Below are 25,057 nucleotides of genomic sequence, written 5' to 3'. Positions count from 1 at the left end.
CCTTTTTTTCTGTATTAGAGCCAAACATGTCTGCTTAGAGCAATGGTTCTCAACCTCTGGGTCGGGACCCCCGGGGGGTCCCCACATTATTTTTTGGGGGTCCCCAGATGATTAACTTAATGTGCAACATTGTTTTCTCACTCAACAGTAAACAAACATAAAGTTTAAGTGCGTAGAGGGTACATGCACATTTCTAAAGTGACAATTTATGGACTTTTTTTTATAAAAAAAATTACAAATTAAACATTGGTCAAATTGTCAAATATTAGAGGCAGAAATTATGTAATAGCCGATCTACATGCTCACAATGCCTCGCGCTTGCATGTAGATCGGCTATTTTCACAATAGAACCGTGTACAATATCCTCAAAATGTAATGCCTCAACTCTTAGTGCTCGTCAGGGTGGGGGGTCCCCCAGTTAAAATATGATTATTTGGGGGGTCGCGTCCTGAAAAGGTTGAGAACCACTGGTTTAGAGCACTGGAAACTGATGTGAAACTGATGTGTTTCTTTGTGTTTCTACACCAATATGATACCCAAGTACCTGTCAAAATACTTTGTAAACATTAAGGATGTCCATAATTACAACACCAGAGGCAACGCTACAGATCACTTCCAACCCAGAGTCAAAACCAACAAAGGGTCAAACTTGTTTTTCTGCTATACCACCAAAATGTGGAAAGCCTTACCGAAGGCCATAAAGGAGTGTGGACTGTGGATCACTATAGCATCCTTTAAAATTGCCCTGAAAAACCACTTACAGGCAGCAGCCGTTCGCAACTGGTAAAAAAAAAACTAACCTAGCCCAACCCTACCCTCCCCTGCCCCTTCTTTGTATATACTTACTGTTTGTTTAGACTTACTGTTTTCTTTTTTTGTTCTCTCGTTTTTTTTTTTTCCTTTACATATCTACTGCATAGTACTGTGTTCTATTCGTCTGTCATTCAATGTTATATGAGATACTTTAATGGTTTCCTGTGGAAATAAGCTTAGTCTTTTCATGGATCTCCTTTTAGTAGACCTTGTACCAGTGAACTGTACCGTCATGAAACTGTACCTTTTCCTATGCAAACTTCTAATAAAGTCTTCAATCAATCAATGCGACATCTGGTGGACACAGAATGTCTCAACATTAAACAACCAGTGTTGTCTGTGGCAGGGTCGTCCGCTGCTACAAGCAATATAAGCAGTCGCTTAGGGCCAAGGGCCACACCCTCTACCACAGGGCCACATGGCCCACAAATAAATAATAGTTTATTTTTGCTTAGGGCCACCACCAGAATCCCAGGGCCGGCCCTGCTCCCACATGATCGTCCCCTTTTCCTTTCTCATGTCTGCCCGGATACAGAATCACAGTCTTTATTGTTACATCACAGGTGTAAACAGTGGGTGAAATTCATTTTTCTGCAAACTCATCATTTTGATTGTTTCCAGAAAAGAGAGAGAAGGGTGGGATGTGTGTGTATGTGTCCCCAGTTAAAATATGATTGTTTTGGGGGTCATGACCTGGAAAGGTTGAGAACCACTGGTTTAATGGACCACACAATGGAAACAAGCATTTGGCTTTCATGGGTCATCCACGTGGTGTGTTTTTAACGCTCCAGGCAGTTTTTGAGCTGCTTGATTCAATATTTAGAGATATCTGATATTCATGTTATCAGACAGCCCCCTCCTATATAAACCCACTGATCTTTGAACACTACTTGACATGGATGGAGATAAGAAGCAGAAGTTGCCTGGGCCTTTGAAGAGCTCCCATGGTGATTCTGTAGCAGCGAACAAAAGCCAGGCATGGACTGTACATTCATGCCTGCACACAATATAGCACGCACACAGACACACTTACATACAGAAAGGCAACTCGTCACTGTCAGGCAGAAACCTTGTATCTCCAATTTTCAAATGAGTATGTTTTCTTATTTTTTATTTTTTTTTTGAATTAAAGCCCTACTTCATCATACAAGAGTGTCGCACAAAAGTAGTGAAAATAGCAGATCTACAAGCGCAAAACGCCTCACGATGCGACAAAAAGGAAGATTTTGGACATAGGCTGCAAGGTTTCCACCCGACAACAACAAAATGCACAAACTGAAACTAACACTGCAACACACACACACACACACTCTCATTCTGAGCAAGCTTATATATCAATCAATTCTCTCTCTCTCTCTCTCTCTCTCGCACGCGTGCATGCGCGCGCGCACGCACGCAAGCACACACGCACAAACACAAACACACACACACACACACACACACACACACACACACACACACACACACACACACACCTCGTAAACCAATAATCCTGCCTTCATTCACGTCCCCTCAGGGGAACATGGGGGTATATAAGCCCTACACGTTCTCCTTGTGTTGAGAACCAAAGTGTGTGGGTGGCTGTGAAATTAAGATTCCCTCGGACAATTCACCACGGCTTTGCTTTTGCTGGGTGATTTTCTTGCTGACACAATGGAAACCTGTAATTGTTTTGAGTCCCGTACCAAAGTAGCTCTGTTTTCTTTTTTTAACAAAAAAGGACTAAATGTACACGTGTGACCGTGTACTGTACTGAATTGAAAGCTACTGTAAGCTACTGTACTGTACCGTAAAATACACTGAAAATGGAATCTGGCACTCGGTGCCACGCTGTGAGCTTGTATATTTGTGTGTGTGTGTGTGTGTGTGTGTGTGTGTGTGTGTGTGTGTGCGTGCGTGCGTGCGTGCGTGCGCGCGTGCGTGTGTGTGTCGGGCGTGCACAAGTCTTTCCAAGAGGCCTCTTAAAAGGCAGCTGCACACTCTGACCTCTGCGTCGTAAAGGGAGAGACAGTAAGCCTCTGTTGTGTGGTAAACAGGCCTGTCTGTGTGTCTGTCTGGACCTGGCGGGTTGCTAGGCGGCACTGCTCTGACATCGTCTATCTGTCTGTGGGATTGATTAATAGTCACGGTCAGACGTATTGACAGGTGCCCTGCAAACTGTCTCATTAACTGGTGGAAAGTAACTAAGTACATTTCGTTGTAGTCAGGTGGAAACCTTGTATGTCCAAAACCTTCCTGTTTTAGTTATTATCTATAAAAATATTTAAAATAGTGAAAATAGCCGATCTGCAAGCACACAACGCCTTGCATCGTGAGGCGTTGTGTGCTTGTAGATCTGCTATTTTCACTAGTTTTGTGCTACGGTCTTGTATGATGAAGTAGGGCTTTACTTTACGAAGAAACGTACACGTTGGAAACTTGGAGATACAAGCTTTCTGCCAAACAGTGACGATTACTCACCCCATGCACTTATATGTTTTTGTTTTCGTCACATTCCTAATCTAATAATTTGATGACCAGCAGTGGTTCCCTATGGAGACACAAAGAGCCTGCTTTGTGTCTGCACAGCTCCCTATGGAAATTCAAGCCATGAATTTTACACTTTTACGTTACTCAAGTATGTCCATGCAACGCTTTATGAACTTTTATAGTTGGCATTTAACCACTTAAAACCCAGCATCCTTATTCTGGGGGGAACATTCACCAAAAATAGCCAATATGATGTTGTGAGCTTGTAGATCTGCTATTTTTGATGAAGAGGCTTGGTGTACTGTTTGCTGAAAAAGATCACACCAAGTACAGTGCAACTCATGGTCTGTTTTACTACGTGGTTAAACTGATCAGTGACATTGATACATTCCAAATATTATCAAAGTATTCAGAGGCATCCCTGAGGAGGACTTGCGTCACGACACACATGAGAAACCCTGGTTTAGACACCACGTCTGCATGCCGTTAAAGTGCTCCAGGTTTGACTTTGATGCTTTCCGTTGAAATGAAAAGCAGACACAGCGTTGAGCCGTGACACAGCCAGGCCGGAACGGGGAGTGGTGCTTTGGAAAGAAACAACTGCCCATACATACCGACAACTCTGTAGCCTACATCTGACGTGTGTACAACATTATCATCATGAGGTCTTGATTTGATTCCAGACTGCAAGTTTATTTCCCCTTGTGTTCTCATCTCATTAATAAAGCCCTAAACGTCCAGCACATGTATAGTGACGGTATATGCGTGTATATGTCACAGTTAGTTTGAGATTCAGTTAGATTGAGAACAGGAGCGCTCGTTTTTGTGCACAATGTGGAGCAGGCGCCGCCTCCTTCGGGGAACTAGGAATAATTTGACTGAGGTTAGGGTTAGGATTAGGGTTAGGTTTAGGCATAGTTTTACTGAGGTTAGGTTTAGGGTTAGGGTTAGGGTTAGGTTTAGGGTTAGGGGTTAGGGTTAGGTTTAGGTTTAGGGTAAGGTTTGGTTAGGATTAGGTGTTAGGGTTAGGTTTAGGCTAAGGTTTAGGGTTAGGTTTAGGGTTAGGGGTTAGGGTTAGGTTTAGGGTAAGGTTTAGGGTTAGGTTTAGGCATAGTAGCATTCACCAGCGTGGGACTAATGCAGTCAAATGCTCTACCACTGCTCTACCACTGGGACATGAGGTGAACAAAAACAAGCGCTCCTACCCCAATCTAACTGAGTTACCCAAACTAACTGTAACATATACACTGAACAGATGTTCATTTGTTACAAGCTGTAGCCTATATAGGGGCAGTGGTGGGAAAAGTACTCAAATGTTTTACTTAAGCAGAAGTATCAATACTGCAATGTAGAAATAGCCTAGACTGTTACAAGTAAAAGTCTAGAATTCAAAATCGACTTGAGTGAATGTACAAAGGTATTGGCATCAAAATACAGGCCTAATTAAAGTACCAAAAGTGAAAGTGCCCATTATGCAGATTGTCCCATTTTCAAATGTATAAAAAACTTTTGAAAATAGCAGATCTATAAGCACACAATGCGAGAGGCCGAAATGTACATAGGGTTGATGGGGTTAATGTGTGTTTTGTAATAATAATCAATCTACATAGTCACTAGTAACTAAAGTTTTCAAATAAAAGTATACAATATTTGGATCCGAGAAGTATAGTGGAATAGAAGTAAAAGTACTGGAAATTGGAAATACTCAAGTAAAGTGCAGATACTTACTGTACTTATTTTACTTTACTGGAAATTGGAAATACTCAAGTAAAGTACAGATACCTCAAAATGTTACTTAAGTAGGCCTACTGTAATAAAGTACATGTATTTAGTTACATTACACCACTGTATAGGAGACATGGCTTATCTCTCCACACCATTGTTCTGCACTATTAGAACAACAGTGTTGAGGTATTTGGGGAGATGATGGTTACAGGCTACGTGTCACGGAAAGAATGGATCAACCATCTAAACCCCATACCTTGTTGAGTGGAGTCCCTCGGGGCTCTATACTAGTAGCTTTTCTGTTTTCACTCTACGTTAAAGGAGTAGTTCACCCCCAAAATAACTTGTCTTTGATTGATTACTCACGTCATGGAGACTAAAGTTCAATAATGCCAACATGAGATAATGGCCTTCCCTACAAGATTGTGTTGTGAAATGAAAAACATGTACAAGCTCACAACGTGCTTGTGACACATTGTGAGCTTGTAAATTAAATATTTTCAAATAGTCATTGTGGTTAAATAGATATTAGTGCAGTATTAACACATTTTGCTTGGCACCCCCTGGAACCCCCTTAAGAACCCCTTTAGAATCACTGCTTTAGATGATGCCAAAGGTGAACATTTATTGACAAGTGCTGCCCTCACAAGTAACAGCTTAATGCCGTATATAGCCTACTACAGTATACTTTGTCGTATCACAACAACTTGCAAAAATAGCAGATTTATAAGCTCACAACGTGACATTTCTGCCTATTTCGACATACCAAAAATGAGCAATCTTGTCGGTGAAGCCAATACAATAACACATAAAGTCTACGTTATTTTCCTATTGCAGGAAAGCAATTTGTTCTTCCCTTAATCTCATTCCTGTTTGTAAATACAATAACAGTTCTTAATCCAATTACTTAATGAACCACACACGTACCGCCAAATTCAATTCCCTCCAGTTGGTTTGGTCCAGTGCCAAAGGCAATGACGTCATCAATCTAATATGTTGAGAAATGTTTGTCGGCACCCTCCCAAATATTTATCCTGCATAATGAACAATGGACAGAGAACAAACAAATGATTAATGTGTAAATGTGCAACCAATTTGCCAATAAAGATAACTGAATTTAAACCATGCTTGTGTTTGCTCTTCAATAAAATTGAGATTAAACAACGCTTATGTCTTTGCTTATAAAGCTGCAACTTTTATGCGCAGCATTTGAACCCCAGTCTCCTGACCAAGAGACCACATTTATACGACTCTATACGAAGAAAGGATCTGTGCTTGTTCTTATGAGCCTAAAGGCCCATTCCCACTAGGAATAGATAGATACAGATAAAAAAAGATATCTGCCACAGATATTTATTTTATCTGTGGCAGATATATTTTTGAAGCGGTGAAAGCCGCTTCCAAGGAGTGGCTTTGTGTGTCCCATGTCCATATATGGTAATTTCAGTCCAGAATGAACAGGTTTTATCAAAAACTAAATGTGTGTCCCATGTCCATATATGGTAATTTCAGTCCAGAATGAACAGGTTTTATCAAAAACAAAATGTCTGTCACCTCATGTCCATATATGGTCATTTCAGTCCAGAATGAACAGGTTTTATCTGTCCTGTACGTCCAGAATATGTGTGTAGTGTCCGTCCCGGTCTGATGATTGGATATTTTGAGGATTGGTCAAGCTTCACATGACACATAGAATAAAAGTTCACCGCTTCACTTCGAACCGAGGTTTGATTTTTTATCTGTATCTACCATCCACTTTGAATGGAGAAATATCTGGAGAAAGAGATTTTTTTTATCTGTTATCTGGCCCAGGAATAGGCCATAAGCCAGGTGTCATCAATGTCCGTACAGCACACAAACACAATGCAATGTGCAACGAAAGCCCTCACTCTACAAATAAGATAAAACTATGATTTAAATCGCAAACACAGAGTAGACTTGGACCATATGGACAATATGCCCATGTATGGAGTTCCCTGATGTCATCAATATTAAGCCCATGTGTGTCACAGTGCGTGACACCTCATCCCAGCTAATCCATATTTGGAAACATATGGCCACATTTTGGCCAACTTAAACAACCAACCACGACACAACTCACGCAAATTAATTCTGTCCTTTTATGCCCATTTAGAGATCCCTGATTTCAATATTAAGCCCCTCAGGAATGCCCATATATGGACATATTGTGTCAGTCTCATGTGGTCTATGACATCAAACATCTATGATGTCAGTCATCTCCATATTTGGGAAAATACAGACTCATTTTGTCCAACCAGGTCTGTGAATGTTTTTGGTCAAAGTTGATCCCATTAATAGTCTTTAAAAGACAACAGATCGTTGCCCTTTGATAAGCCACCTTTGTAAAATATATCAGAAATTGAGTCAAAGAGTTGCAATTAGTGCCTTCTGAACACATTTATTTTAAATAGTGGTTTAAAATAAATAATCAATACAGTGATCTATACAATAAAACATGATGTATAAAATAAAACAAACAGCATAATGGCAATTAAGTATTGCTTTCACAGTAACAGTTAAAATAGCAGTTGCTGATAATCAAGTTATTTCATTTGGATCATTGTCTTAGTTTAAATGAGCTAGCCAGTGGTCTAGCATCTTTGTCCCTGTCTCGGTTGTCCAGTGGATGTTGTCTCTCCCGGTTCTGAAGTCCTGCTGTTGGAGTTTGGGGAGGTGGTTCTGGGCTGCGATGGCGGCGTTCAGGTCCCACATGATCCTCTGCTCACGCTGCTCCAGGCGCTCTGAGAAGGTGACCAGGGGTACGATGATCTTTGCTGCTGGGAAAGATGTTTTGGCCGTCGCCACTGCCATTTCCATGGCCTGTACTGCTGTGGTCGGTGTACGCCGGGAGCGCTCGTTGATTCCGAAGGATAGCACGACTGTTTCAACCTGGGGGGTGGGTTTCACCTTCTTGAGTAGCTCCACGGCATGCTGGAACTTTGCTCCTGGATAGCTTTCTATCTGCAAGTCAGCCTGCGTGAAAGGTGGGATGTTACTCAAGTTGGAGTCCCCGATGATGAGAGTCTTTTTCTTTGGGTACAGGTTCCATGTCTCGTTCTTTCGATTGGTGTTGGGGTGTCTAGTGGGACGAGAAGTCAGGCACAACCGTGGCACTGTTGTTCGGCTCTGATCGCACACCTCGCTGGCTGGGATCTGTGGGGTGGTGAGCTTCGGGTCGCCTCGTGTCCCCCGGTTCCAGCTCCGCCGAGGGGCCCTTTGGGGTAGTGGTGATAGTTCCGGAAAGTTCTGCGTCAAAGACATGGAGCCCCTCTGCAGTGATGGGGTTTGCAGCTCCCACATTCTGTGGGAGGTCAGGGTGGTCCCCTGTGGTGAGGGCTGACGATGCATGTTGACTGTTGTTCTTTTTTATATTCTCTCTGTTCTCTGTACTGCTCCCTTTTCTCGTGCTGATCTAATGTCTTTCTCTCGTACTGCTACTTTATATACAGGCCGTGCTCTGACGTCACAGTGATACAGTCGATTCTGATTGGTCAATCACAGGGCTCTGACATCACAGTGGCATATGTTTGTTGATGTTGCTATGGAAATAGTCTGCTATGTTTGTTGATGTTGCTATGGAAACAGTCTGCCTATGTTTGTTTATGTTGCTAATAATTGCATAATAATACCAGTAAGACTCCCTAATCGGGAGATAAGCGACCGTTGGTCGCTTATCTCCACAAATAGGCCAAAAGTTTGTTTTACCAATTATCAAGACATACGGGCAGTTGACAGTTGCCATGGTTACTCATTGAAGTTGAATCTCCATATATGGAGATAACCTACGCATCACACTAAGTCTGACCTCACCAGCCCATATTTGGGCATGAGCAACTTATGTCTCCATATATGGAGATATGATGACATCACACAGTCCTCAGCCGATGATGTGGCGTGATGTCATACAATACACAAACGAGCCCTACAGTATAAAGGGGCAATTCTTGCCAGGAAAGAAGCATTTCTTCGACTCAGACCTTATCGCCAGGGTTGGCTTATAGCAGCTGTCGGTAGGACCATATATGGATTCTGTTAGTGTGGATCTCCTAACAGGGCATCATCTGGGATACAATCCCTTTTATGCCCATATATGGAGATCCCTAACAGAATCCCTTTCATGCCCATATATGGAGATCCCTAACAGAATCCCTTTTATGCCCATATATGGAGATCCCTAACAGCATCCCTTTTATGCCCATATATGGAGATCACTAACAGCTAACAGAATCCCTGTTATGCCCATATATGGAGATCCCTAACAGAATCCCTTTTATGCCCATATATGGAGATCCCTAACAGAATCCCTTTTATGCCCATATATGGAGATCCCTAACAGAATCCCTTTTATGCCCATATATGGAGATCCCTAACAGAATCCCTTGTATGCCCATATATGGAGATCCCTAACAGAATCCCTTTTATGCCCATATATGGAGATCCCTAACAGAATCCCTTTTATGCCCATATATTATGGAGAAATCCCTGCTCTGAGTATCTGACATCAGTGTGATGTCACCTGTTTATGCCCATATATGGAGATCCCTGCTCTGCGTATCTGGTTGCTATGGTAAACAGTTGGTTGCTAGGGTAAAAAAACATGGTTGCTATGGTAAACAGTTGGTTGCTAGGGTAAACAGTTGGTTGCTAGGGTAAAACCATGGTTGCTAAGGTGGTTGCTAACGTACACTAACAGACCAGCAACAACAGACTGTTGCCACAGCAACGTACACAAAGGTTTGTGTACACATGTGGTGTGATGTCATACTGATGCGGAGATATGAGCAGGGCAAAGGTGTGACGTGTGACCGACGGACGGACGGACGGACGGACGGACGGCCGGACGGCCGGTGGAGGTTTTCATAGTAAACTGCTCCCTGACGGTCGCAATAATAATAAGGTACAGTAACTCAGAATGTTCTCATCGTTTACCTTAACAAACAAACAATTTACCATAGCAACCACTGGTTTTACACTAGCAACTACATATTAAACCATAGCAACCATTTATTTACCATAGCAACCACCTGTTATAGCCTAGCAACCACCTCTTGGACCCTAGGAACTGTTAATTGTACCCTATTAACCACCTGTATTACCCTAGCAACTAGCTGGTTTACCATAGCAACCAGCTGTTCTACCATAGCAACGACCTAATAGACCCAAGAAAACAGTGTTTTGAGCTTGAAGATCTGCTATTTCAAAATACTATAATATAAACAGGCAGTGCTCTGACCTCACAGTGATACGGTCAATTCTGATTGGTCAATCACAAGGCTCTGACATCACAGTGGCACTGTCATTCTGACACTGCACAACAGGCCTCTGGTCTGACATCATTTGTTGATGTTGCTATAGAAACAGTCATGTTGATGATATCACAGTGATGTGGCGTGATGTCAGAGTGGAAGCATGGCCTGGTGGCTATAAAGGCACTGGAAGGTTTAAGATAAGCGGCAGTTGTTGTTGACCTGTTGCAAACACAACTCTTGGTGATCAAAGGTCTTCTATTGTTCTTTATTGCCCGGGGTTTCAGGATGGAGTCAAAGGTCTCTCGGGTCGCACAGGGCCAGGGTTCCTCAACATCTACACCCCAGAACATGAACTACAGCAACAACCTCCTGCACCCAGCCGTGGTCGGCAGAGTCGCTCAGCACCCATTGACTCTAGCACATATAATGCCTGCTTCAGGCCAGCCTCACAGACCAGGGCCTGTTGCTTCAGGCCAGCCACAGAGCCCTGGAGAGCCCGGGGTGGCGGGCCATTTCAGGACCATCGCCGCCACACCTCAGCTGGCCGTCAGACCACCACAGACCGCCTACCTGCCCCCTGGATTTGCCATACCTCCCAACATGGTCCTGATTAAAACAGAGAGGGGCATGGCCATTGTATCGCAACACGTCCTGGCTCAAATCCAGGCCAAAGCACACCAAGGCCAGATGGTCCCCAACATCCTTCCGCGACCCGCCACCCTGGCGGCCCCAGCGGTGTTGCCAGCCTTCCGAGTCGGCGCACCCCTTCACCCGGCATGCGGAATGGCGGGCAGCAAGAACCCCGTTAGCGTGACCGCTCAGGCCAACCAGAAGCTGAGCGGCCTGGGGGGCGACACCTTCCGAGACGACATCAACGACGTGGCGTCCATGGCGGGCATCAACGTCAACGAGGAGAATGCTCGCATCATGGCGGCCAGCTCAGACCTGGTGGGCACCAAGATCTGCTCCTGCAAGGACGAGAACTTCCTGGCCACGGGCCCTCTGCAGCGGCGCATCCTGCAGATCACCAAGACGTTCGGGGTGAGCGAGGTGCCGGCTGAGGTGGTGAACTTCATCTCCCACGCCACCCAGTGCCGCCTCAGAGGCCTGCTGGAGAAGGTGTCGGCCGCCGCTCGGCACCGCACCGGCGGTTGCATGGCCGCCGAGGGAGGACCGTACGAGCAGTCGTCGGACGTCAGGGCACAGCTCTGCTTCTTCAAGCAGCTGGAACGCGTGGAGAAGCGGCGCTTGGACGAACAGGAGAGGGATACGCTTCTGAAGGCGGCCAGGAGCCGCGCCAGAAAGGAGGACGCCCAGCAGGCCTTTCTGAAGCGGAAGGCCAAGGAGATGCGGGAGCAGGAGCTGGCTCTCATTCGGCATAAGGACGCCAACCTTGCGGCCCTCAACGCTATCGGCCCCCGCAAGAAGCGCAAGTTGGACTCGGAGGTCGCTTCTAGCAAGCAGGAGCCGCGCTCGTCCGCAGCCGTCACCGCCCTCCAGACGCCCCGGAAGCAGGTCACGCGAGTCAACCTTAGGGACTTGATCTTCTGTGTGGACCAGGAGAGGCCCCGGTCTTTACTGCTCTATAAGGCACAGCTGATGTCACGGACAGAACGGCCCATACAAGGAGATATGCATGTGTGTCACGTTTGATACCACAGGTCCAATTTTATTCAGCGTTCAGGCTAAATGTAGGTTTATTTAGAGTGGTAGTATTTTCACTGCTGACAGTACATCAATGTTGACAGCCTATTGAGCTATTGTGACAGCGATTGTGATCAATCTAAAACAATTAGTATATTGTGTAAAAGTACATTTTCTTGAAACCTTCATATATTTTTTTGAAACTTTCATATGTTCTAGGTCAGGGGTTTTCAAAGTGGGTGACGGGGCACCCTGGGGTCCAGGGGGTGCCGCAAGATCATTTGATAATATTTAGAATTTATATGGACACTTAAAAAACATATTTAGTATAATGTTATACTTGAAGTACAAAATTATTTTCTGTCAGTTCTAACCAAAATGGCTTTTATCTCAACGTTTTCCTCGCAACATAATCATTAAAATATGCTATAAATATAAGGTGCTGGGAGTGAAGATTATGAATATAATGTAGGGGTGCCTCGATGAAAACAATATTTATAGGGGTGCCCTGAGACAAAAAAGTTTGGGAACCCCTGTTCTAGGTACTGTAGTGGCCATATTTGGGGTGTACATTATCGTACACTTGGAGGCACAAACGGTACTGAGAGTGTTCCAAATAAGAAGTCACCAAGTTGAGTTTCTGAGCGTTTGTTTATTTAACGAACATAGCAATAATGGTGTGTGATCTGTTTCATGACAATGAGAGAGAGAGCACGCTAGTCCAGTGACAGTCCGTGGACTGTCAGGAGAGAATGGCCCCGAATAGCAGAAAACTTATAGGCCTATATATTGGCTGGCCCTGCCCCCTAAGCACAAGGGGATGGAGCAGCACAATAATGGAATGGAACCATACAAGCAGGTTTCCGTTATTGGCTGGTCGCTGCACAACATACAATACATGTTAATTACAAGGAAACAGAGTGAGCTGCGGGTGGACCAAACAGTCAAACAAGTTAGTGTGTGTGTGTGCGTGTGCGTGTGCGTGCGTGTGTGTGTGTGTGTGTGTGTGTGCGTGTGCGTGCGTGCGTGCGTGCGTGCGTGCGTGCGTGTGTGTGTGCGCGCTCCCATAGGCCTGGGCAGACATTCATGAGAGTGAGAGAGTGACCACACAGGTTTCTGGTACGCTCAAGTATGCATGACCTTATCCCGAAGGCCTTAAACAGACCAAACCAGAACTGTGTAATATAATTGATCAAACTAATGTATAATTATATAAATGTACTGCCCTAACGACACATTGCACATTCAGTGATGTTAAGATTTAGAATTTTTATGGCATACAGCTCATGAATAGTCCATATTTTATAATATTACAATATTACACAAGACCACTCAAAATCAAGGATTTATAATAGAGAAATGTCAACCTTCTGAAGTCAGAGTTGCTTGAAGTCCAGTGGGAAGTTTCCGCATGCAGTTATGATTTGGGGTGCTAGGGCACCTCCAAAGCTTTTTTACACAATATTCTATTTCTTTTTTTTTTATTGATCTGTATATTTGTAGTGCTTTGACAAATCTGTTCTGCCTGTTGACACTTGACTTTGTAGAGTTATAAAATTACTGATACCGATAGGTTAACGTTATAATAACACTGTAACCCAATATTAAAGAAAATTATTTTAATTTCGTAGGCTCTGCATCTTTGTCTATTTTGGAGAACAGATGAATTACTAACCAATAGAAAGAGATTAACTATAGAAAGATGCAATTGGAAATTGCAAGTGCTGTGGACTCTAATGGGGAGCCAATCAAGGAGGCTGAAAGGGGTGTTTGTTAATGTTTAGCCTCAACAAATCAGTCCTCTGCATATTGTACACAGTGTAATATATGGGCCCTCTAAGACATCAGGGATCTCCATATATGGGCATAAAAGGGATAAGGACTGATCGATACAGAGATCTCCATATATGGGCATATCATTTGCGAAGCTGCCCAAATCTCTAATCTATCTATAAATGCGAGAAGTCTCTGTCTGCGTGTATGTAACCCGCGTATCTCGAGAACCGTTCGTCCCACCGGCTTCAGATTCGGCACGCGCGTTCCCCGCCGCGGCACGGAGTGCAGTGCCGGGTCTCAACCCGACCCGACGCGCGGTTTTCCCGAACCGGCGCGAAACGTTCGGAATCTCCTTATGCGGGGTTGATTGTTGACATCAGGCTGTTCCGGAGGAAATCGGCGAAAGCTCTGACTCATTGTGACATCACTTCATAAAAGGCTCTGACATCACGTACGCCACATGAGTCAACAAAAAATCTCTGTGAGTGTGTATGTATGTATGTAATCCGCGTATCTCGAGAACCGTTCGTCCCACGGGCACGCGCGTTCTCCATATATGGGCATAAAATGAATGCCCCCATATATGGGCATAAAATGGATTGCAGACAGACAGATACAGATATCTCCATATATGGACATAAATGGACAGAGGCAAACAGATGGTCAAAGATCTCCATATATGGGCATAAAATGGACGCAGACAGACAGATACAGATATCTCCATATATGGGCATAAATGGACACAGGCAAACAGATGTTCAAAACGGGTCCTATGACAACAGGTATAATGAGGTTTGCATTAAAGGGGGAACCGGCACTGTGTCTGCAACACAGTTGGAGGCACAGACAGATACTCCATATATGGGCATAAAATGGACGCAGATAGACAGATATCTCCATATATGGGCATAAAATGGACCCAGAACTATAACTGCAGTGATCTCCATATATGGACATAAAATGGACGCCGACAGACAGACAGACAGATACAGATATCTCCATATATGGGCATAAATGGACACAGGCAGACAGATGGTCAAAACGGGTCCTATGAAAACAGGTATAATGGGGTTTGCATTAAAGGGCGGGGCATTCATTCCCTATTTACATTACATGAGTCAACAAAAAATCTCTGAATATCTCCATATATAGCATATATGGGCATAAAATGGACGCAGAATCACAAAGATCTCCATATACGGGCATAAAGGGACACAGACAGACGGATACAGAGATCTCCATAAATGGGCATAAAATGGACGCAAATGGCATATATGGGCATAAAATTTACGCAGAATCACAAAGATCTCCATATACGGGCATAAAGGGACACAGACAGACAGATACAGAGATCTCCATATATGGGCATGAAATGGACGCAAATAGACAGATATCTCCATATATGGGCATAAAATGGACCCAGAACTATATCTGCAGTGATCTCCATATATGGGCATAAAATGGACGCAGACAGACAGATACAGATATCTCCATATATGGGCACAAATGGACACAGGCAAACAGATGGTCAAAACGGGTCCTATGACAACAGGTATAATGGGGTTTGCATTAAAGGGCGGGGCATTCATTCCCTATTTACATCGTTCCCGAGTTGGCCAGGTCGCCGACTAGACGCTGGGCTGCCAAAGAAAACAACTGACAGATTACAACTTGTTCAAAATGCAGCAGCCAGAGTTTTAACAAAAACTAAGATAAGAGAACATATTACTCCAGTTTTAGCGTCGCTACACTGGCTCCCGGTTGTTTTTAGGATTGATTTTAAAATTCTTTTACTTGTTTAAAAAGCTCTAAATGGTCTGGCACCTTCGTACCTCTATAACTGCCTGCATAGATATGTTCCAACCCGCCCACTCAGGTCCTCTAGTGCAGACCTACTTGAGGTGCCAACAATGACATATAAAAAATATGGTGAAGCAGCTTTCTGCTTCTATGGACCGACAGCTTGGAATAAACTACCACTACACCTAAGACAGGCAGCCTCGGTGGATAGCTTTAAAGCACAGCTCAAGACCTATTTCTTTACTCTTGCTTTTAGCTAAATTTTTTAATCCCTATGCTGCTATTGACGTCCGCACGGCTCTGAAATTGTTCTTCAATGTTCTATGCTTTTATTTTTTCTTGCTTTATTGTAATCATTTTACTTATCTCTTTTTTATGTATTTTTTATTTCTATTTTACTTTTTCTCTGTTAAGCACGTGTGCTTCATTTTATGCTCTGTAAAGCACTTTGAGCTGCATTTCATGTCATGAAAGGTGCTATACAAATAAAGTTTTATTATTATTATTATTAAGAGGTGGTTGCTAGGCTAAAACAGGTGGTTGCCATGGTAAATAAATGGTTGCTAGGGTCCATTAGTCAGTTGCTATGGTCTAATATTTGGTTGCTAGCGTAAAACCCAGTGGTTGCTAGGGTAAATCGTTGGTTGCTAAGGTAAAAATGGGAACATTTGAGTTACTGTGCCTTACTATTATATTATTATTATGAACATTATTATCATTATTTCTTATATTATCTCCATAAATGGTATATAAACAAACATAGCAGACTGTTTCCATAGCAACATAAACAAACATAGCAGACTGTTTCCATAGCAACATCAACAAACATATGCAGACTGTTTCCATAGCAACATCAACAAACATATGCAGACTGTTTCCATAGCAACATCAACAAACATATGCAGACTGTTTCCATAGCAACATCAACAAACATATTCCACTTTGATGTCAGAGCTCTGTGATTGACCAATCAGAATCGACCGTATCACTGTGATGTCAGAGCATGGCCTGTATATAAAGTAGCAGTACGAGAGAAATAAGTTAGAACAGCACCAGACAAGGGAACATAACAGAGAACAGAGAGAATATAAGAAAGAACAACAGTCAACATGCATCGTCAGCCCTCACCACAGGGGACCACCCTGACCTCCCACAGAATGTGGGAGCTGCAGACCCCATCACTGCAGAGAGGCTCTGTGTCTTTGACGCAGAACTTTCCGGAACTACAACCACTACCCCAAAGGGCCCCTCGGCGGAGCTGGAACCGGGGGACACGAGGCGACCCGAAGCTCACCACCCCACAGATCCCAGCCAGCGAGGTGTGCGATCGGAGCCGAACACCAGTGCCACGGTTGTGCCTGACTTCTCGTCCCACTAGACACCCCAACACCAATCGAAAGAACGAGACGTGGAGCCTGGACCCAAAGAAAAAGACTCTCATCATCGGGGACTCCAACTTGAGTAACATCCCACCTTTCACGCAGGCTGACTTGCAGATAGAAAGCTATCCAGGAGCAAAGTTCCAGCATGCCCTGGAGCTACTCAAGAAGGTCGAACCCACCACCCAGGTTGAAACAGTCGTGTTATCCTTCGGAATCAACGAGCGCTCCCGGCATACACTGACCACAGCAGTAAAGGCCATGGAAATGGCAGTGGCGACGGCCAAAACGGCTTTCCCAGCCGCAAAAATCATCGTACCCCTGGTCACCTTCTCAGAGCGTCTGGAGCAGCGTGAGCAGAGGATCATGTGGGACCTGAACGCCGCCATTGCAGCCCAGAACCACCTCCCCAAACTACAACAGCAGCACTTCAGAACCGGGAGAGACAACATCCACTGGACAACCAAGACAGGGACAAAGATGCTCGACCATTGGCTAGCCCATTTAAACTAAGACAATGATCCAAATGAAATAACTTGATTATTAACTTGATTAACTGCTATTTTAACTGTTTACTGTGAAAGCAATACTTAATTGCCATTATGCTGTTTGTTTTATTGTATACATCACTACTGATAATGATAACTAAATATTTATTTTACCACAATTTTAAATAAATGTGTTCAGAAGGCACTAATTGCAACTCTTTGACTCAATTTCTGATATATTCTACAAAGGTGGCTTATCAAAGATCAATGGTCTGTTGTCTTCTGTCTATCAAAAACATTCACAAACCTGGTTGGTTGTTTAAGTTGGTCTGTCAGATCTTCAAGCTCAAAATGTCACGATGCGACATGTTGTAGGCTTGTAGATTGTCTATTTTCAAATAGCCAAAGTTTAAATAGGGCTTAAGTGGTTAGGGTTGACGTTGTTAATTCTTGTTCTGTATAGCCTATAGAAAACAAGCAGGCAGTTACAAAGGTAAAACAGCTGGTTGCTATGGTAAAACATGTGGTTGCTAGGGTAAACCAGCTATAGTTAACAGGGTCCTGTTAGCAGTTCCTATGGTCTAAATCTTTAGTCATAAGAGGTGGTTGCTATGGTAAATAAGTGGTTGCTAGGGTCTATTAGTAGGGTAAACAGTTGGTTGCTAAGGTAAACAATAAGAACATTTTGAGCGTACTGTGCCTTATTATTATTATTTATTATATTATCTCCATAAATGGGTATAAACAAAGGCATAATGCACCCATAGCAACATCAACAAATCTAGGCAGACTGTTTCCATAGCAACGTAAACAAACACAGGTCACTGTGATGTCAGAGCGCTGTCATTGACCAATCAGAATCGACCGTATCGCTGTGACGTCACAGTCTGGGCCTGGCCCTTGCCCGTCCCATGTTTCTACCACACTTTGCTCGCCCCCTCCCCTCCTGCGAGTACCTGATTGACAATCTGTACTGTCTGCTCCTCAGTTGTGTGTGTTGTTTTCTGTGTGCTTATGTTTATGGTTTAAGTTAAGTAAAGTCTTTGTTAACCTGTCCTTCGTGGTTTCCTGCCTTTACTTTGAGTTCTGCATTTGGGTCCTCACCACCGCCACACCAGATCATGACAGTGACGTCACAGCACTGCCTGTATATAGAGCAGCAATACGAGAGAAAGACATAGAACAAACAGAATTAAAGTCAATGGAGTCCCAACGTCTAACCAACGTCGTTCTGCTGTCGTGTGGCTCGTTCAACCCCGTGACCAACATGCACCTGAGGATGTTTGAGCTCGCCAAAGACTACCTGGAGGACACCGGCCGGTACAGGGTGGTGAAAGGCATCATATCTCCAGTGGGCGACGGCTACAAGAAGAAGGGCCTGATCGAAGCTCACCACCGTGTGCTGATGGCCCAGCTGGCCGTAGATGGCTCTGACTGGATCACAGTAGATCCCTGGGAGAGCTTACAGCCCGAGTGGACGGAGACCGTTAAAGTAGCGCGGCATCACAGCGAGGAACTGCAGGCAGGCGGGCAGAAGGACGAAGAGGTGCAAAGGAGGAGGAACAAGAGGGCCAGGAAGGAGCCTTCTCCCCAGGATCCTACACCTCGGCTGATGCTGCTGTGTGGGGCCGACGTCCTGGACTCTTTCTGCGTTCCAAACCTATGGACGGAGGAGGACGTGGCCGAAATCCTAGGCCTCTACGGCGTGGTGTGCATCAGCCGCCACGGGGCGGACGCCGAGAAGGTCGTCCACCAGTCGGACGCTCTGTGGAGGCATCGCAAGAACATCCACGTGGTCCGCGAATGGGTGACCAACGACATTTCGGCCACTCACGTGCGGCGAGCGCTGCAGCGGGGACAGAGCGTCAGGTACCTGCTGCCCGACCCTGTGGTTCGGTACATCCAGGAGAACGACCTGTACAGCGCCGAGAGCGAGCGGAAAAACGCAGATGTTCTCCTGGAGCCTCTGCGGAGAAACACAGATTAACCTCGCCTACCAGGCTTTCTCCCGAGAGAGAGCCTGGTCTGCGTTTACTAAACAGGTCGTTTGATCCGGTCTAGACAGGAAGACCTCTTACGTTTTTCTGTAGTCCAAAACGGACTACACTTTGGCCGGAAACAACGACCGGAAACAGTTTCAACCCAGTTAGCGCATGCGCAAGTCGTTAGCCATGTAGTTAGCGCATGCGCAAGTACGGGTTAAAACTGTTTCCGGTCGTTGTTTCCGGCCAAAGTGTAGTCCGTTTTGGACTACAGAAAAACGTAGGAGATCTTCCGCTCCCGACCGGATCAAAAGCCCGAAATTGGAAGCCAGCCCAGGCTAACACAGATGTCTCCTCATCATAACTGTCATCATCATGGACTAAACATCCCACCTTTCACACTGACTTTCAGATAGAATGCTACCCATGAGCAAAGTTCCAGCATGCTGTGGAGTGTGGAGCTACTCAAGAAAGTGAAACCCACCCCCCAGGTTGGGCTCGCGCTCCCATCGTACAACGACCACAGCACAAAATGCCATGGAAATGGCAGCTTTCCCAGCAGCAGGAACCGTCGTACCTTCTGGTCACCTTCTGAGCGCCTGGAGCAGCGTGAGAAGAGGATCAATGATCCAAGTGAAATAACTTGATTAGCAGCAACTGCTATTTTAACTGTTACTGTGAAAGCAATACGTAATTGCCATTATGCTGTTTGTTTTATTGTATACATTGTATATTGTATTATTGTATATATAATCACTGTATTGACAACCAAATATATATTTTATACCACAATTTAAAATAAATGTGTTCTGGAGGCACTAATTGCAACTCTTTGACTCAATTTCTAACGGTATATTTTACAAAGGTGTTTTATCATAGGGCTGGGCACAAACAAAGATCTGTTGTACAGGCTGCAGCATCAGAAGGTTCTCAAACTATGGGCTCAGGGCACCTCTATTAAATATTTCATCCCCAGCTTCACTTATCTTTATGGCATAATTGACTACTTTGACAATAAACATATTAGGCCCTATTTGAATCATTATAATGATATTACTATCATGATTACTATAAGATTAAGTGGTGGTAAACATGTGGTTTACTTAGATTAGAATACTGCAATGTAGATTACTACAGTAAAAGTCCAGAATTCAAAATGTGCCTGAGTAAAGGTAGTAACATTTTGGCAACAAATATAGTTAAAGTACAAAAAATAAAAGTACCCATTATGCATAATGTGCCATTTCACAGGTTTCAAATGTATACATGTACCAATATATATTGAAATAGCAGATCTTCAAGCTCAGAATGTGTCACCATGAGACACGTTGTTAGCTTGTAGATTGGCTATTTTCAAAGTTCTATTGAGAAAACATATTTTCACAATTTCTGCCTCAAATATTTGACAATTTGGCCAATGTTTAATTTGTCATTCTAAAGGTATTAAAAAGTCCTTAAATTGTCACTTTAGAAATGTGCATATACTCTCTATATACTTAAACCTTATGTTGGTTTGTTTACTGTTGAGTGAGAAAACAATGTTGCACATTAAGTTAATCATCTGGGGACACCCCAAAATAATTTGGGGACCCCCCTGGGAGTCCCGTCCCACAGGTTGAGAACCACTGAACTAAACTATATAACTATAAATGCAGCAATCCTGGCCCCTCATTGGCTGTTAATGATGACTTTGCCAGAAATGCTAGTCCCTTGGGCTACAGGCTTAAACACACACGGCTACCTACCTACCTACCTACCTACACAGCTGAACGCAGTACTTGCGCGCTCTGCTGGCGCGAGTAATATACTTTACTTCCCATCACAGCATGGATACACTCTACGTCCAGGCAGTGTTTCAGTCAATGAAAAGAAGAATGTTCTCAGCTTCACACTGTGCAAGGTCATGATGCTGCTATAGCAACACTGTGGCTGAGTCCTCGTCTTTTGTCTGCAAGGTCCTTTTGTGTTCGCCGTCCATGACTCAATGACATTTCATCACTTTCTTGTTGAAGAAAAAGTGCAGATTTGAGCTGGTTAGTATTACTAATTTTGAAAGCTTTTGCATGAACAGCTGCAGCAGCACTGACTGTACACTAGTATACAGGTGATAAGGTGTGGGAGTCTGAAGGTCTGTGTGGAGGAGGTAGTCCAAAATCTTGAAACATGTATCCCATACCTTGCATTTATGCGTCATTATATTGTCAATAAAAAATAAAAAAAAATCGTGTGAAATGAGCGGTGCTATTAGAGTTAATTTCGTAAAGCATCCTGCAAAGCTTGGCCAATGTGATGCTGGGCGTACAACAAACTTTGAGCGCTTTGTGCAAAGATGTAAGCCTGATGTAGGCCACGCTTCAGAGCCCGGACAAAGCCAGATGTTGGAGCATAGCTCATACCAGGAGCACTGCTCAGAGATAGTTTTAAAATACCCTATGGTGGTTCACCTGCTGGCCTAGCGGTCCAGGCACATACCACCACATATAGGCTCTGATGGATGTCAGTGCGCCGCAGGTTCGAGTCCTGTTCCAGACGACCTTTGCTGCGTCTCTCCCCATCTCTCTCCCTCAATAAAGGCAGAAAAGCCCAAATCATAATCTTCTCTCGCTCTCATCTAAATCTATACATACACACAACTAGTTATGTGGTTAAGTCTCCAATGAAAGACACTGACACCCATCCTACTGTTTACCTGTTTTTATTGACAGTATTCATAGTGTGAAACTTTACTACAGCATCCTTTTTTTCCCCTTATCTCTTTACTTCAGACCACAGGAAGTAGGTGTAGGCGATGAAGTCATTACTCAGACATGTTCCATTCGTATTAAAACTGAGAATGTCAATAAACTGTCATCCCTCCAACTCTCACTGGACATCACCAGCAGTTTTTCCCCGGAAGAGGCAATTATGTGGTGACATACCAATAAGATCTGGTACCAAGCAGAGCAGAGGCAATGTTTCCCTGGCTGGGAGAAAACTCTGTTCCAGTCGATTACTTTCCACCCTTATACCAAATTTCCCTTTTCGACTAATCTAAATTAACATTTAAATGTTGTCCCTTATCCTCCTCCCACCTAATGTGTTTACCTCACAACTATTCCTAACTGGCTTTTTTAAAACTGTAAAAAAGGCTGAATATAAATTCAAGCTTTTATTTCCCCCTCTAGGCAATCAAGCTTTTATTTCCCCCTCTAGGCAAGCAAAGGGTATATTTTCTGATATTATAAACAGTTCAATGCTGAAAGCAATGAGAGTCGACTTCATGTTTCAATGCAGCAATCTACTGAAGTAAAATGAGTTTCATCTTGCCTTGTTAAGAGTGCAAGGGTTTTGCTGGGATATTTGATCTTTCCAGATGGGCGTGCAAAAAAGATGTCAGCACTTTCAGCAGTGCATGTACAATATGTGACAATACAAATGTATGCTTAATGTATGCTGTCATACAACTAATACCAAGTATTAACCCATTTAGACCTGGAAAGCATCATTGTCATTTTAGATTTTAACCATATTAACCATTATTTTATACTTTTAGCTATTCAAAAATAGCAGATATACAAGCTTATAGTGCAGCACCGAGTACAGCACTATGATCTATTTCTGAAAAGTCTGGAAACCTTGTGCATATCTTTGAATATATTATACATTTTAAAGCAAAGGGTTGTACCCGGAACAACATATTTTGAGATGGGGGTCCGTGGACAAATACATGCCACTTTTAGACATTAAAACGTTTGAGAACCACCAATCATAGAAACACTTTTTTCATAAACCTTAGAAGGATTTAGAAGACATTCATATTTATTCACCTAAATCTAATACTAAATGCAAGTCTTTCTGCTTTTGCCCATGTATTACAATAACAATTTGCTTGCCTCGCATTGCATTGTCGACTCTAAATGGTGATATTGGGGCACTAAGACTTGAGTAGCTTTTAATTCCGTTTACATGTTAAAACTAAATGTAACATACCTTGTTTTTTTGCCAGGAAAGTTGAACTTGATGGATTTCCTGCAGTAGGCCTACACGTCTGCATCATTCTAGCTGCTGGTTGTTCTATTGTGGTTGAGATTAAAGGTAATCTTAAAGCAACTGTTAATTCCTTTGATGCAATTTATTTGTCATGGTCCATTACTGAACAACTTGTTTGGCACTACAGATTAATGAATGCCCTAACTTCCCTCGCCGCTTGTGTCCGAATTTGGGTTGGACGGGTATAATTTATGGCTGATATGACACACCATAGATGGCATATTCTTACAAAATTATAACATACTGTAATAACTATGATGGTTGATAGTATATGGTCCGAAATCTATGCAACTTAAGTCCTTTGTCATTTTGGTTTTAACACAATAGTTGAATCCTCTGTAAATAAGAATTGATTGAATAACTTGAAGCAAAGTTTTGTAAGGTATCATTCAGCATCACTACCTGCAGTCCAGTAGACTGGAGACACAGTAACTCTTTGATCCTGTGATGAAGGAGTACATCTGATCCTTCAATGGACAACAGTCAGAGAGAAGTGCCAAAGGCCCCATGCAATTAAACTCTTCCTTCATGGAAAGAAAACACGGATACAGGAACATAAAGCACTGGTTCCCAAACAGTGGGTCTGGACACATTTATGGGTCGCAGACAGATTTGTATGTGTACTTTTGTTTCCTACATTTAGTTTTTTAATTATCAAAGAAATATATGTAAAAAAGATTGATACATTTTACGAAGAAATTAAGAACATTTTAAGGAATTTCATAAATTAGAAAACCCATGTCTAAGAAGTAGTGAAAATAGCCAATCTACAAGCTCACGTCATGGTGCAAAGCGACACGTTGTGAGCTTGTAGATCTGCTGTTTTCACTAGTTTGGGTCCCAGGTAAACGTCTGATTTCGCTTTTTGGTCTCGACCTGAAAAAGTTTGGGAACCACTGACATAAACCAAAGAATAACCAGACATGCTAGACTTGCTAGTCCAAAACACATAATGCCCTGGGTTTTTATTTGTTTAGTGTGAATTCTCCGTGATTTGTGTATAAGTGTATGTGTGTGGGGGAGGGGGATTCTACAAAACGAAAAATACAAAGTTAACTAAAGCTTAATTTATACTCCATAAGCAAGGGTGTCGCTTGTCAAAAATAACAGATCCACAAGCCAACAGTGGCTTGTGGAACAAGCCAACAACTACGGAGCATGAGGTAGGGCATTGGAACGGCATTCAGATACAAAGAGAAAGCACAAGTAGCCTTGTTCAATAGCCAGTTTACCCACCTCTTCACAGAAGAGAGCTCATTTGAGTATATATACTTGTATATATTTTATTTTCCAAAGAAGGCACCCGATAACTTGTGGTTCATGACCTCATAGCCTTCTGGAGACTTCTAGAGGCAACAAGGATGGTAAAGAAAAGAATGAATAGCTCATGGTTAGCGATGGGACGATATGAGAATGTCACGGGCGGTACATTTGCCAGAAAATAGCAGATCGACAAGCTCACAATTTGGTAGAGTGAAAGAAAGACTGTATCAAGTACGTCATTTACAGGTCCGTTTTACCATTTATAGAGCGCTTAAATGGTACCGGATATGCAGCTTGGGAAATAGGTGAATTGATCCCAGTGCATGACGGAGGATAATTTCAGGATACATTTTAATCTTCACGATACGATTATTGTGAGTTTTTTAATCACGATAAACTCTAATAACGATTATCGTCTA

At 43.3% G+C, this 25,057-nt stretch overlaps 1 protein-coding gene across 1 annotated transcript; it reads left to right on the top strand.

The window, feature by feature from the left end:
* Positions 1–18,565: 18,565 nt before the first annotated feature.
* On the top strand, positions 18,566–19,351 carry LOC308285387 (nicotinamide/nicotinic acid mononucleotide adenylyltransferase 1-like; the record flags this gene model as incomplete). Its single annotated transcript, XM_080726122.1, has 1 exon — positions 18,566–19,351. The coding sequence occupies one exon, from the start codon at positions 18,566–18,568 to the stop codon at positions 19,349–19,351; it is 786 nt and encodes a 261-aa protein (XP_080582248.1).
* Positions 19,352–25,057: the final 5,706 nt, after the last annotated feature.

Source organism: Nannobrachium achirus (assembly GCF_963921795.1).
Source record: "Nannobrachium achirus genome assembly, chromosome: 5".
Classification (NCBI taxonomy): Eukaryota; Metazoa; Chordata; class Actinopteri; order Myctophiformes; family Myctophidae; genus Nannobrachium; species Nannobrachium achirus.
Note: the sequence above shows the minus strand (reverse complement) of the source record. Positions and strands in the feature narration are given on the sequence as shown.